The sequence below is a fragment of the Bufo gargarizans genome, chromosome 6 (assembly GCF_014858855.1).
Source record: "Bufo gargarizans isolate SCDJY-AF-19 chromosome 6, ASM1485885v1, whole genome shotgun sequence".
In the NCBI taxonomy this organism is placed as follows: Eukaryota; Metazoa; Chordata; class Amphibia; order Anura; family Bufonidae; genus Bufo; species Bufo gargarizans.
Window position 1 is genome coordinate 226,198,460 of NC_058085.1, and position 14,753 is coordinate 226,213,212.

At 44.0% G+C, this 14,753-nt stretch overlaps 1 protein-coding gene across 1 annotated transcript in view; it reads right to left on the minus strand.

Annotated features, from left to right (window-relative positions):
* Nucleotides 1–14,753, minus strand: part of ZFP91 (ZFP91 zinc finger protein, atypical E3 ubiquitin ligase) — a 223,232-nt gene that overhangs the window by 188,996 nt on the left and 19,483 nt on the right. The window contains exon 3 of the mRNA XM_044298052.1: nucleotides 2,839–3,030. Coding sequence (XP_044153987.1) covers nucleotides 2,839–3,030 — 192 coding nt within the window. The remainder of the gene's footprint in view (nucleotides 1–2,838; nucleotides 3,031–14,753) is intronic.

The following is a 14,753-nucleotide window of genomic DNA, read 5'->3' on the forward strand; positions in this document are numbered from 1 at the left end:
ACAAGCTTGTAAAAAATGACATAGGCCCACAAAAGAGTACACGTCAATTACTTTTGGCCCCTAAAAAAACTGGCAGTTACCCGTGCCTTCACTGTGTAAATTGCAAATACATGGTGAAGGGGCGTGACTTCATTCATCCCCACACAGGGGTCATTCATCCCATCAAATTTTATTTGACCTGTGACTCATGTTTCATAATTTATGTCTTGTGGTGCCCATGTAAATTATTGTATGTGGGTGAAACCACTTGTGATTTCAAGTCCCGTTTTAATCAACACCGCTTTTCAATACGCAAGAAACGAATGGATCTGCCTGTCTCGCATCACTTTGCGGATATGGGCCATGTTGAGAGTGATCTAAAATTTATGATCCTTGATCACATCCCATTACCGCGAACTGGTGGAAACCGCATCAAAATGTTAAAAAAGCGTGAATCCGAATGGATTTTTAAATTACAAACGGTCAAACCCGGGGGCTTAAATGTTGAATATAAACCTTGGCTATTCATATGATTTCCAACTGTCCTGTCCTTGTTGATCCATATATTGAAGAATCTGTCTTTTGTTACTAAATACATTTGGATAATGTATTTTTTTATATATATATATATATATATATATATATATATATATATATATATATATATTTTTTTTTTTTATCACTTACAGGACCCACGAGGAACAGGGTTCGCTCACCAGGAGGGTGGATACTCTAGAAAATGTACGACTCATCCCGTGACAGCTGCATACTAATCAGATATTGTTTGTCTTTTTGAAAATATATACTTGCAAGCACTATCTTTATGGCTACATTGGATATTTGTCACCTGATAGGGTTATTACATAATGAGAGAGATAGGAGGATAGCGGCTGCCGCTGCTCTCCCCCTTCTCTTGTCATAATTTTCGGATGACAGTGCATCGCAAGATAGCACGTCACCCGATATTTTACCCGGGGTGTCGTATCCTGATTGAATAGCCGAAACTTCTTATCTATATCGATTCAATATGCTTGCTACCATACTAGATGATTTACGGTAACAGACTGTTATGCGACCTGTCGTGTGACGTCTCCGCAGGTGATCATGTGATGTCTTTGTATGGGGCCGCGTGATTACTCTGGGGATGACCTCACAGACATGCGCAGATACAGTTTTACTTTCCCGCAAGGGGTTCATGCGATCATTCCGGAAGTGAGAGCATGGACATGCGCAGCTCTAGTTCCGGGACGCCGTATCCATGCGGTGAAGCCGCATTAGTGTATCCTCCAGCCATTTGAGCCCACCTGATTCCTTGTCGGCCCTGCCCACACTTATACTTTCACAGGTGATGAGTATAATTTTGTTGATTGTCACTTGTAAATTATATCATGCTTTCTGACAAATCACAAATATTGGATGTGTTTTATATGAATTTCTGGATAGACCACACGGTCTTCTAGACACATTGTATTTTTTTCATTTATATATGAAATATTTTTGCTGTATATGTATACATGTTGTTAATTACCACTTATGTATGTTAATTTGATTCGATCACATAAATACCCACAATTTTGTATGATGCATTGCTTGATAATAGTCCCAGTAAGAGGACTGAAACGTCGCAAGGGTGAATAAAGATCCACTATTTTTCACCTACGGATGTGCTGCGGTGCCTTTCTTGTTCTATATCGTACACCTTGGTAAGGTGTTTTCGCCGCTGGCACCCATCGGTCGGATACCAGGTGTGCTGCCCTAATTCTACACAATCATATATATATATATATATATATATATATATATATATATTTTAACATGTACTTTTTTTTACAATGAAACTCTATGGTGAATGTATGCCACTGTATGGCATCCGTCTGAAGCATCCGTTAATGTATATGTATTTTGTATGATGTGAACCCACCCTTACACTGATATTGCCTATGAGACCCAGCCTTATATATTCAGTGCTTGGTCATTTTTATGTTAAAAGGACTTTCCGAGATTAGGTCATCAGTATCCAAATGGTTGGGGTCTCACACCCAGGAACCTCACCAATCAACTGTTTGAGAAGGCTGTGGCACTCCTGTGAGCGTTGCGGCCTTCTCGCAGCTTACCAAGCACAGTGCCATACATTGTACTTACTGCAAGCTTACTACGATGACCTACCTAGAGGATGGGTCAGAGTTAAAATCTCAGAATAGCCCTTTAAGTTCAGAAAGAGCAGAGATCACAAGTTTTGGTGACTCCTTTCTGATAAGGCTACATGCACACAAATGTTGTTTGTTTCCGTGTCCGTTCAGTTTTTTTTTGCGGATAGGATGCGGACCCATTCTTGTCCATCTTAGGCATTGTTACAATGGATCTGCAAAAAAAAAAAAAAAAAAAAAAAAAGGGATGGCATTACGGATGTCATCCCCTTTTTTTTTTGCGGTTCTGCAATTTGAAGACCGCAAAACACATACGGTCACGTGCATGTAGCCTAATCTATATAAAAATCTGCTCAGCTCTGTTGCTCTATAGTATGCTGCCTGCAGACTGAACTCCATTTCATGGTGACAGCTTCTCTTTAAACACTGGCACTCTCCTCCACAGACTATGTTTAGTTTAGTAGCTCAGCCCTGTTCACCTGAACCTATGGGTGTATTCATGGGCACTGTATAACCTTTACTGTTCTTATAAATATATTAATGATAAGTTGAAATCCGAGCCATATTGACCCAACCTCTAAAAACATATTTCGGTCAGATTTATACAGAGAAATTACGGTAAGTCACATTTCTTAGTTAATGATATTTTCAGAATATTCTACTTCACAATCACCCAATGCATGACTTAACTCCATTGCTTTCATTCTCTTACCATAGACTAGATCATCCGGGTCAGGCTCTGTCTTACAGATGAGCTCTAAGGTAGGGGACTCTGAACGTGTGCTGCGCAGGACACCTTCCCTCCCAACCGTCTGGATCTCCACCACGTCCAGGTGTGAATCAGGAATTAATATGGGAGGTTCTGTCTCTTGAACCACTACTTCCTCCACCTCACACTTTGGCGCTGAGAGGTGAGGCAAAGAAAAAGAAAGCATAAGACACAAAAATTTAGTGGGGTCATTCACAAATGTTAACAGGAAGCTTCATGCTCATAACAGAAACTAAAGTACACTTGGCATCAATGAGGAAATCTTGAAGTCTTAGGCTCCTTTCACACGACAGAGTTTTCCACTCGGGTGCGAGGCGTGAAGTGAACGCATAGCACCCACACTGAATCCTGACCCATTCATTTCTATGAATCTGTGTACATGAGCGTTTTTATTTTTCAGGCATCAGTTCTGCATTGTGTGAGAATCGCAGCATGTTCTATATTCCATGTTTTTCACGCAGCCCTGGCCCCATAGAAGTGAATGGGGCTTCAGTGAAAAACAGATTGCATCTGGATGTAGTCCGGGTGCAATGCATTTTTTACTGATGGTTGCTAGGAGATATTGTTTGTAAAAACGTGTGAAAAACGCATCAAAACTGATTGCGCCCACGTGGAAAAAACTGAAACACTGAACACAAAACTGACTTAACTTGCTTGCGAAATGGTGCGAGTTTCACTGAACACACCCTGAGCCAATCCCTTTTGTTCGTGTGAAAGAGGCCTTCGAGTAGAGGTCTTGTTGCCCACAATAACCTGATTTCATTTTCACGGTGAATTACAGAAAATGTCAAACATTTAAAAAATAGATTCAGTCACTTAAAGACGTGTACGCCATAGGGGGTAATTGTTTTATTTTTTATTATTGCATTGTACTCTTTTTGAGGTAAAAATCATATTTCAATTGGTCTATTAAAAATATGGAACCTTTTCTCTGTACAGAGCTGAGATGCTCTATTAGCAGTATCTGAGTTTTCTCTCTTCAGTCAGGCATGGAGTTGACAGACTCCTTATTTTTGACCTTATAAATACTCATTACAGCTCAATCCTTAACTTACTGATAAGAATGTGGCTTAAATAAGTGTTTATGACATTTTAGTAATTTAGAGATAAGGGTTATGCTTTATTCACATGTCAGTGTTTTAGTCAGTGATTCTGAGCCAAAACCAGGAATGGCTCTAAACACAAACAGGTGCAGATCTTTTCCTTATACCTTATGTCTGTGAAGACTCCAATCCTGGTTTTGGACCATAATCACTGATGGAAACCACTGACCAAAATATTGACATGTGCTTTAGGCTACATGCACACAACCATATGTGTTTTGCGGCCCGAAAATTGCGGATCTGTAAAAAAAAAAAGGATATCAGCCATATGCCATCAGTTTCTTTTTGCGGCTCCATTGTAACAATGCCCAAAACGGACAAGAATAGGACATGTTCTATTTTTCTTTTGCGGGGTTACGGAACGGACATACGGATGCGGATATCACACGGTGTGCTGTCCACATTTTTTGTGGACCCATTGAAATGAATGGGTCAACATCCTATCCGCAAAAAATAAAATAAAAAAACTGAACAGACACAGAAACAAAATAAGTTTGTGTGCATGAGGCCTTAAGGCCTCCTGCACACGAACGTGTGCACACTGTGGCCGTGCACACCGATCGTGGGGCAGCCACAGTGGATCGCGGACCCATTCACTATAATTGGTCCGCGATCCGCCCGTTCAGCAAAAAGATAGGACATGTTCTAACTTTTTGCGGAACGGAAGTACAGGACGAAACCCCACGAAAGCACTCCATAGTGCTTCTGTTTGTTTCTGTTCTGTGCTTCCGTTCTTCATCATTCTGCATCTCTGGATTTGCGGACCCATTGAAGTGAATGGGTTTGTATCCGTGATGCAGAATGGCCACGGAACGGCGCCTGTGTATTGCGGATCCGCAAATGCGGTCAGCAATCTGGCAACGGGCATCACAGGAGGCCTTAAAGTGTGAAAGTAGGATTCACACAGCTACAAAAACAGATAACCCTTTGTGATAGAACATGTCAATATTTTTTATAAAGATATTGAAAAAAAGATTTTTAGCTCAAAATGAGTAAAATGCAATCATAAGAAATACCCCCAAAGGTGTACATAGCTTTTAAGTCACTGTGACAAACCTGGTTAAAAACCTCATATATCATTTTTCGGACCATAAGACGCACCCCCTCCCTCCAAAAAAATGGGGGAAAGAAGCAGTGCATCATACAGTTTAAATGCTAATGACTGCTTTTATTATGGAAGCGGTTATTACTAGAGATGAGCGAATTTCCGCTTCGTTTGGTGGTAAAAGCTCAATTGCATTATGGATTCAGTTATCATGGACCATAACGCAATTCTATCCGTCATGTTTCGGGATCAGTTTTGCAGCCCAATGACTTCTATTATGACTATCCATCATAGAATTGCATTATGGTCCGTGGTAACAGAATCCATAACACAATTACCCTTTTACCACCAAACGAAGCGTGAACAAATTTCAAAATATCTTTAGTTATTACCATGCAGAGGCACTGAGAGGTGAGGACAGCAACTGTACTGGTTGTACTCGCCTCTCCTGGTCTTCTTCTGGGTCCCACTATGATGTCCTGACCGCGCACATAGTAGCGCACTATGACCTGACACTGTGCGCAGTCAGGTCACAATGCACAGAGGGACATGGAAGTAGTGATGGAGCGCAAGCAAGGTAAATATTTTTTAAATGTCTGATCTGAGGTGTGGTAGGGGCTGGGGGTGCGATTTGAGGCTAAATGGGGCTGGGGGAGGTCAAATCACAGGCTGATGGGGTTGATTAAGTGTCTGATCTGAGTCTGATGGGGCTGTGGAGTCCGATCTGAGGCTAATGGAGTCTGGGGGGTCTGATCTCAGGCTTAAGGAGGCGGGGGGGAGGGGGGGTCTGATCTGAGGCAGATGGAGAATATGGGGATCTGATTTGGGGGCCTGATCTGAGCTCTGATGAAGAATGGGCATATGACGAGGGTCTGATCTGAGGTCTGATGAAGAATGATGGTCCCCATTTGGGGGTCTGCTCTGAGGTTTTTTTCTTATTTTCCTCCTTCAAATCCTAGGTGCGTCTTATAGTCTGGTGCATCTTATAGTCCAAAAAATACAGTCAGTGCCATGGTCACTTAATTCAGACTACAACCCCTGTAGGGGTAGTATGTAGTAATGAAAACCATAATGGTTGCTACTTACCGAAAACAGATGTATATCAGAGACAGCTGGACAAAATATTACACTTCACAAAAGGACTTTTATATTTACAGGATTATTTTTATTTACATTTTTCTGGAATTAATCTTTGCAGTCTAATGACCCATGTCCACTGGAACATTCTCATGTCATTCTGTTCTGGATGCTCACAGAGATTACTCAACTCTTGGCACAAATGAACTCCCCATAAACATTGGCACTGCTAAGGCGACTTTCACACTAGCGTTTTTGCTAGATCCAGCAGGGTTCAGCAAAAACGCTTCCGTTACTGATAATACAACCATCTGCATCCGTTATGAACAGGTTGCGGTTTGCTCTCCGGTATGGGAACGCAACTAGATGGAACAGAATGCATTTTGGAGCATTCCATCTGTTCAGTTACGTTTTGTCCCCATTGACAATTAATGAGGACAAAACTGAAGCGTTTTTTTTCCGTTATTGAGACCCTATGACGGATCTCAGTACCGGAAAATATTAACGCTAGTGTGAAAGTAGCCTAAAGACAAATATCACATGCAAGAGACATGAAAAGGAGATAAAACATTCTGTAGTGCCCAATGTGCCATAGAGACCATTCAGTTCTATAAGTTACAAGTGGTGCGCAGATTAGAACTTCTTTGTGGAAATATTTTAGAAACTACATATTCTCAAACCTTTAACAATTCTTAATCAATTTGCTGTACTTCATGTTAGCTATTTTATTCCGTTCTAACATTTGCCATCTTGAAGGCATCCATGATGATTTATGTATACGCATAAATGGTGGAAGAAAGCTTACTGTGCTCATGAGACACATTTTATGACATTATACAAATGAGGGATACCTTCAGGTCGTACATAGCCAGATCAAGAATTGGCCCATGTAAGATTATGGTTTTATGTAGCATAATGAAGAAAAGGGCACAAACTGCACTAACATGCAAGTCAGCATAGTTTTCAGATTGATTGTGAAAAAATTATTGTTACTTGTTAATGGTCGCATGGTTTTGTAGGTTTACCCTCAAACCGCGTTATCATAAACAATCCATTTTAACCAATATTATTTTGCACTTCAATGTGGATTTTGCCTATATTTTGACCATTCAGCAACTACTGCATGGGACAGTAAATGACACAGAGAAAAAAAAAAAAGCACCTCCCATGATAAAAAAAAAAAGCTGAAAAATATGCAGTAAAACGAACCTTTTTGTTTTCATAAACACGCCTTACTGCCTGTCAGCAAAAAGGAGTTACTATTCCCTGCCATTTTGCGTTTATAAAAAGGAGGACATTTGGAAGAAGAGGCCAAAGTGCAAAAACGGTTTTCTGAAAGAGGACCCCAGTCTCAACAGTTTAAAGAGTAACTAAACTTTTGAATTCATTTTTGTTAAAATGTCCCTAATGTCATAATAACACTTATTGCAATATACTTTATTAATTTATTTGCTATTTTTAATATAGCGCATCTTTCCCTGTGTGCTTAAAGGAAACCTGTCACCGTGATTTTGCGCATAGAGCTGGGGACATGGGCTGCTAGATGGCCACTAGCACATCTGCAGTACCCAGGTCCCATAGTTCTCTGCGCTTTTATTGTGTTAAAAAAACGTTTTGATTGATATGCAAATTACCTGATATGAGTCCTGTAGCCGGAGAGGAGTCATGCGGAAAGGAGCCCAGCACCGCCCCGCGTCCTCCGAATCTCCTCCTTGCTGGCTGACGTCACAGGGCTGGAGCGCCGAAATTTCGCCATGCGCGAGATAGCGCATGCACAGTGTCGGCATCATGTTCATTCCCTGTACTGGCATCAGCACAGGGAACAAACTACGCATGCGCTAGCTCACGCATGGCGAGATTTCGGCGCTCCAGCTCTGTGACGTCAGACAGCAAGGAGGAGATTCGGAGGACGCGGGGCGGTGCTGGGCTCCTTTCCGCTTGACTCATCTCCGGCTACAGGACTCATATCAGGTAATTTGCATATCAATCAAAACGTTTTTTTAACACAATAAAAGCACAGAGAGCTATGGGACCTGGGTACTGCAGATGTGCTAGTGGCCATCTAGCAGCCCATGTCCCCAGCTCTATGCGCAAAATCATGGTGACAGGTTTCCTTTAAAATTGACTTTTCTGTACACGGCTTAGTGAGCGGTGTAAGGAGTTTTACAGTTTCTCAATGGGGCTGCAGCGGAGGGAGTACAGGCAGGAGCACACTTTGATGCTCCTGCCCGTGCCCCCCGGAGGTTTTCTAAATGCTGGCACAGAACATGAGTACCCTGTAATTCCAACATTAGCATGTGTCTGCTTCGCTAAGCTAAGAGCTGACATGAAGGACTCTTAGCTTAACGGAGCAGGCAGAAGCAGGAGCCTGCTCCGCTCAGTTAATCCTGGCATAGCACAGGGTTACAGAGTACCCATGTGCTATGCCAGGAGTTAGTAATCCTCCGGGGAGCACGGGCAGGAGCAGCAATGTGTGCTCCTGCCTGTACTTCCCTGTGCTGCGGCCCCACTGAGAAACTGTCAACTCTGTACACCGCTGAGAAGTCAGCTGTGTACAGAAAAGTCAATTTTAAGTGCACAGGGAAAGGTATATTTATAAAGTACATTACAAAAAGTGTTATCATATACATTAGGGACATTTGAAAAGTTTATTCTTTAAGTTAGGGCAACTCTGGGCATGACACGTTGCACAGCCAAAAACCACAAATTAGAATCTCTTGCAACTGTCACGTTGTGGCAACCCCATTTATTTAATTGACGCAGCCAGTGCTACACTGCAATCTTGTGCGACGTGTCAGGGCCAAAGACCCCATAAGCTGTTATATGTTTGTTTTTTTATTTTCTAATATCATTTGGCCCCATGTAATTAATATCATGAAAAATGGGTGGATGGGTAATGCTGGCTGTGCTCCCACTTAAAGGGGTCAGTCAGTAGGTCCCTTGCAACAAGTTATATGTCCTCCATATACAAAAAGAGTGCAGTATTGTTAAACATGTCAGGAGCTGTAGGAATATGTCTGATATAAATCAGGCATAATGGGAGCTGCAGGAACACAAATGACAGGGATCAGAAATATTGGAAAATGTAGGAACGTGGCCGAGAGGTATTAGGCATATTGAGAATTGAAGAAACATGGCTGACAGGCACCAGCCATATTGAGACCTGTAGAAATGTAGCCAACATGGATTTAGCTCATTTCACACTGCCGTCATAGTGTCAATACGCTGTTACAGCAGAGAACAGTCTGCTGGAGCTACCTGGAACCGGCATTACCAAAATGCTCAGCAACCCTAGTGATGGGATCCGGCTGCTACCCGGCAAATATGCCAGGATTCAGCCGGACAAATACAGCAGCACGGGCATTTCGGCAGCGTGGGAGCTTGCAAGTGTGTTTTTATCTAAAGTTGTGACTTGAGATTAAATGACTTTAGATTCTGGGACTTTAGACAGGAACTGCATTTATTAACTTGGTTCTCTCTTTAATTGCAATTTACTTTGTTTTTCGTTTCTGGTGTAATCTCCATTAGTAATTATGATCAATGATTGACAATGCAGTCCAATACATATTTTATGCAATGTAAGCGGTCCTTGGACAGTCATTGGAGGGTACATATTGATGTGACAAATGTGAACAAATCACATGTTTGCACTGGATCTAAATGAGCAAACTGCAACACTGAGATACCTAGATAATAAAAGTTTGCCAAACTGGCCTGATGAGGACATGTTGGAGAAGCAATGGTGCAGCAAGATACTTCCGCTAGCCTGGGGAATGTACAGTTGCAAGAAAAAGTATGTGAACCCTTTGGAATGATATGGATTTCTGCACAAATTGGTCATAAAATGTTATCTGATCTTCATCACAACAATACACAATCACAGTCTGCTTAAACTAATAACACACAAAGAATTAAATGTTACCATGTTTTTATTGAACACACCATGTAAACATTCACAGTGCAGGTGGAAAAAGTATGTGAACCCTTGGATTTAATAACTGCTTGAACCTCCTTTGGCAGCAATAACTTCAACCAAACGTTTCCTGTAGTTGCAGATCAGACGTGCACAATGGTCAGGAGTAATTCTTGACCATTCCTCATTACAGAACTGTTTCAGTTCAGCAATATTCTTGGGATGTCTGGTGTGAATCGCTTTCTTGAGGTCATGCCACAGCATCTCAATCAGGTTGAGGTCAGGACTCTGATTGGGCCACTCCAGAAGGCATATTTTCTTCTGTTTAAGCCATTCTGTTGTTGATTTACTTCTATGCTTTGGGTCGTTGTCCTGTTGCAACACCCATCTTCTGTTGAGCTTCAGCTGGTGGACAGATGGCTTAAGTTCTCCTGCAAAATGTCTTGATAAACTTAGGAATTCATTTTTCCTTCGATGATAGCAATGCGTCCAGGCCCTGACTCAGCAAAACAGCCCAAAACCATGATGCCCCCACCACCATACTACACAGTTGGGATGAGGTCTTGTTGTTGGTGTGCTGTGCCTCTTTTTCTCCACACATAGAGTTGTGTGTTTCTTCCAAACAACTCAACTTTGGTTTCATCTGTCCACAGAATTTTTTGCCAGTACTGCTGTGGAACATCCAGGTGCTCTTGTGCAAACTGTAAACGTGCAGCAATGTTTTTTTGGACAGCAGTGGCTTCCTCTGTGGTATCCTCCCATGAAATCCATTCTTGTTTAGTGTTTTACGTATAGTAGATTCGCTAACAAGGATGTTAGCATATGCCAGAGACTTTTTTAAGTCTTTAGCTGACACTCTAGGATTCTTCTTCACCCCAATGAGCAGTCTGCGCTGTGCTCTTGCAGTCATCTTTACAGGACGGCCACTTCCCAACCTGACTTCTTCTCTTGCCGCTCGCGACGTCCGCCGGCTGGAGGCAGAGGAGGATTTAATAACAGGACAGAAGGGCGGGCCAGAAGGCTGGAAGAGGTGTGTTTTTCTGGGCACATCGCCCAGGAACGCCACCCCTGGGCACTTTCAGAAGCTAAATTTACATACGTTTAAAAAGTGTTTTTTTCAATATCTGGACGAGGGACAGAAAAAAAAGCTAACATTGCAATGAGGGTCAAAGAGTCTATAACCTGATCTGAGCAGTCTAAAATGCTCAGATTAGGTGAAAGACTCTCTTTAAATAAAATGACTATTACTTTGGTCATAAGCTCAGAACAAGGACCTTAAATGTAATATTTTCTAAAATAATAACTGTACAAGTCACATCAGAAAGGCAGCAAGAGAATTGGGAGGTAAACAGCTCAACAACTTGTGTAGGAAGGATGGGTTTAGAATCCAAAAGAAATGGGCTGACTTCTCTATTGGCTACAGGCTTTATGGTAGGGATGGACTGCACCTCAATGAGGAATGCGCACCTATCCTGGGGGAAAAGATGGCTAGAAGTTGGAGGAGTGTTTAAACTAGGGACTGGGGGAGGGTAATTACATTATGGAAGATCGTGATCGGGGGCTTAGTAATGGTACTGGGGGTGGAATCGAGGGAGGGACTACAATAATTCATAAAGGAAAGGTACACGGAAAAAAAAAAATCCCAAAACCTCTTTGTTGTGGCAGTGGGTGTGGAACCACTATGTCAACCAAAAGGTATGACATTGGGCTAATCCTAAGGGCAGTATCCCTGAACTCCCCAGGTATTCACCCTTAGATCTCTACAGAGTTTGGAAAAAGAGCCATCAGACCACTATCTCTTGGAGTAGTCCTTGTATGGTTGAAAGCTGACCCACGGGGTAAGAGACACCAGTGTGGATCACACAGGGAACAGGCAAAACCGTTGTCAAGGACAGGCCGAAGTCAGGGCAGACAGAGCGTAAGCAATTCAGTAAACAGTTTGAGGTCAGCTTAGGAGACAGGCTAGGAATCCCCGGTTCCATTGACTTAACAGCAGTAGTGAGTGCAGCTCTGGACCAGCTGTTCCTGAGCTGCAATTACCTGTGGGTGCGTTTAACTGTGGCTGTGTGTTGAGGTGCTCCTGATTGTTTGGAGGAAACCATCTCTCCGCAATGTGGCTCCTACTCCCCCCAGGTGTGTGGAGACAAGGAGAAGCTGCAAGGCTTCCACCGTTGACGCCAAGCAAGGTGTCATGAGTGCCAGCGGTCCTTCCGGGCCACTGAAGAAAAGCTGAGGGCTCACGTGGGTGAGGCAGACCTCAGTGAGGAAGGCTGGGGACTGCAGAGACACCGGGAGTCAATTAGCACCTATAGCTCGTGTGTCATGAGCCACCTCCGTGAGTACCAAAAGGCAAGTAAGATCACAAGGAGACTTCGGGCAGAGCTGCACTGTGCCCATGCCAGTGCTGAGACGGGTCCCAAGAAGAAGAAGCAAGAAATCCTCACTGAAATAAAGAGACTAGAGGAGGAGATTGATAGATTGGAGGAGAGGAAAGCGCTGATCTGGGAGACCAGTGGTCCTTTCAAGTAAAAAACTGTTAAATGAGGACAGATTTCGCAATATGGTGGATAAAAGGTTGACAAGGCTACAACCCAAGAGCCAGGTAGTAAAGGTTGATGACCAGCAGCAGGAGCCACCTGGCAGCCTGCAGTCCCAACAGCAAGCCACGTGCGGCGAGCTCCTTGCAGGACAGGCAATAGTAACATCTAAGTGTTGTTCTCTCAACTTGGGGGAGGACAGTGACACCAGTGCCCAGGGAGGAGCACTAATAGCACAGATAAAGCTGCTCAAGTCCCCAGTGCAGGGCTTGACAAATTTCCTTGGAATCAAGGAGCCAGCTAAAAAAAGTTAAGAGCCAGGCGGAGCCGTGTCATAAAGCCCCTAGTAGGTGCCCCCATAGTGCTCCCCCCCCCCCCCAATAATGCTGTATACCATGTTACATATACCGCCGCTCCGTCCCCTATTGACTATAATGGGGACGGGGTGGAGCTCTGGCGCAGCATGGCAGTTCGCAGTGAGAGGCCGCCGGACTAAAAAGTTAGACATGCAGTACTTTTAGTCCGGCGGCCTTTCACTATGCACTGCTGTGCAATAGGGACGGAGCGGTGGTCCGGCGAATCAGCAGAAAGACGGATCCGACAGGGTGAACAGCCTGCCGGATCCGTCCTGCCGCAAGTGTGAAAGTACCCTTAGTTATATAGCTACTGAATGAGACAGAAGGGATGCCTTTAACATATATATATATATATCCTTGAGAAGCCAATCTGACCCTAAAGGGTTAATTCAACCTGTAATCTAAACTCTGTCCTGTCACTTCTCTCTCTGCTGACTGCCGTCTGTCCCTTAACCTTATCACTGCTGCAGCCTGGTCATCAGCCTCAGTGTAAACTGTTCTAGAGTCTGACTGACTATTCTTTTAAGGCCTCTTTCACACTACAGTATGTTGCATTCAGTGTTTTGCGTTCCGTTTTTCACGGATCCGTTGTTCCGTTTTTTGCTTCCGTTGTGGTTCCGTTTCCGTTCCGTTGTTCCGTTCCGTTTTTCCGTATGGCAAATACAGTATACAGTAATTTCATATTAAAAATTGGGCTGGGCATAACATTTTCAATTGATGGTTCCGCAAAAAACGGAACGGATACGGAAGACATACGGATGCATTTCCGTATGTGTTCCGTTTTTTTTGCGGCCCCATTGACTTGAATGGAGCCACGGACTGTGATTCTCGGCCAAATATAGGACATGTTCTATCTTTTCAACGGAACGGAAAAACGGAAATACGGAAACGGAATGCATACGGAACACATTCCGTTTTTTTGCGGAACCATTGAAATGAATGGTTCCGTATACGGACCGTATACGGAACGCAAAAAACGGACCGTATACGGAACGCAAAAAACTGTAGTGTGAAAGAGGCCTAACTCAAAGAATCGAATGAGTCACTAACTAAGTCGGATCTTTAGATTCTTTTCACCTGTGACTCATTCGATTCTTTAGACTCCCTGTACTTGTGTCAGTGACTCAGACTCAGAGCTGCTAGTGCTTGCCTTGCCTCAGCTCTGATTGGTTGGTGGGCGGGGAGGGGAGGGGCTGGCAGAAGCAGCTTCCACTATAGGATCAGATTACACTCCTCCAGAGTCCCTCCCCTCCCTGCTGCCAGCGGCTCTGCTATTGTGTGCTGTGACGGAGCTGTTTCAAACGGTGCTGCCTCCGGACAGAACGGCAGCTCCGCACCCATCCCCCGGGCACCTTTGAAAACGGGCTGACAAATACCCAAGCGCCAGGACAAAATTCCTGGTCGCCATGGCGACCTGGGATTTTTCGAGCCCTGCCCCAGTGTGTCTCCAGGACACGCCTCCCGCAGGAGGCACCTGGGGGCAGCCACAAGCTGCAGGCGAGGAAGACCAGGCCAAAGCTGCAGGAGGGGGCAAGCTAAGTCTATGGTCCCCTTCCTGTGCCCCCTGAGTCGGTCCGTTGTGCCAGCCCAGCCCGGGTTCTGTTGTGGACTTGGTGCAAAGGCACAGGGAGATGACAAAGAGAGGTAGTTTGGCGCAGAGCTCTGTCTCTGCTTGCAGTAGCAAAGACGCAGCAGGGAAGGCATCGGCCGAAAGGCCAGACAGTAAGTGCAGCAACAGGCATTCAGTCAAGCTCTGCTGCTGAGATCTGTTTCCAGGTGGGGGGGAAGGGGGCGCCCAGTGCCAGAGTCTGTTGCGGTTGCCCAGTG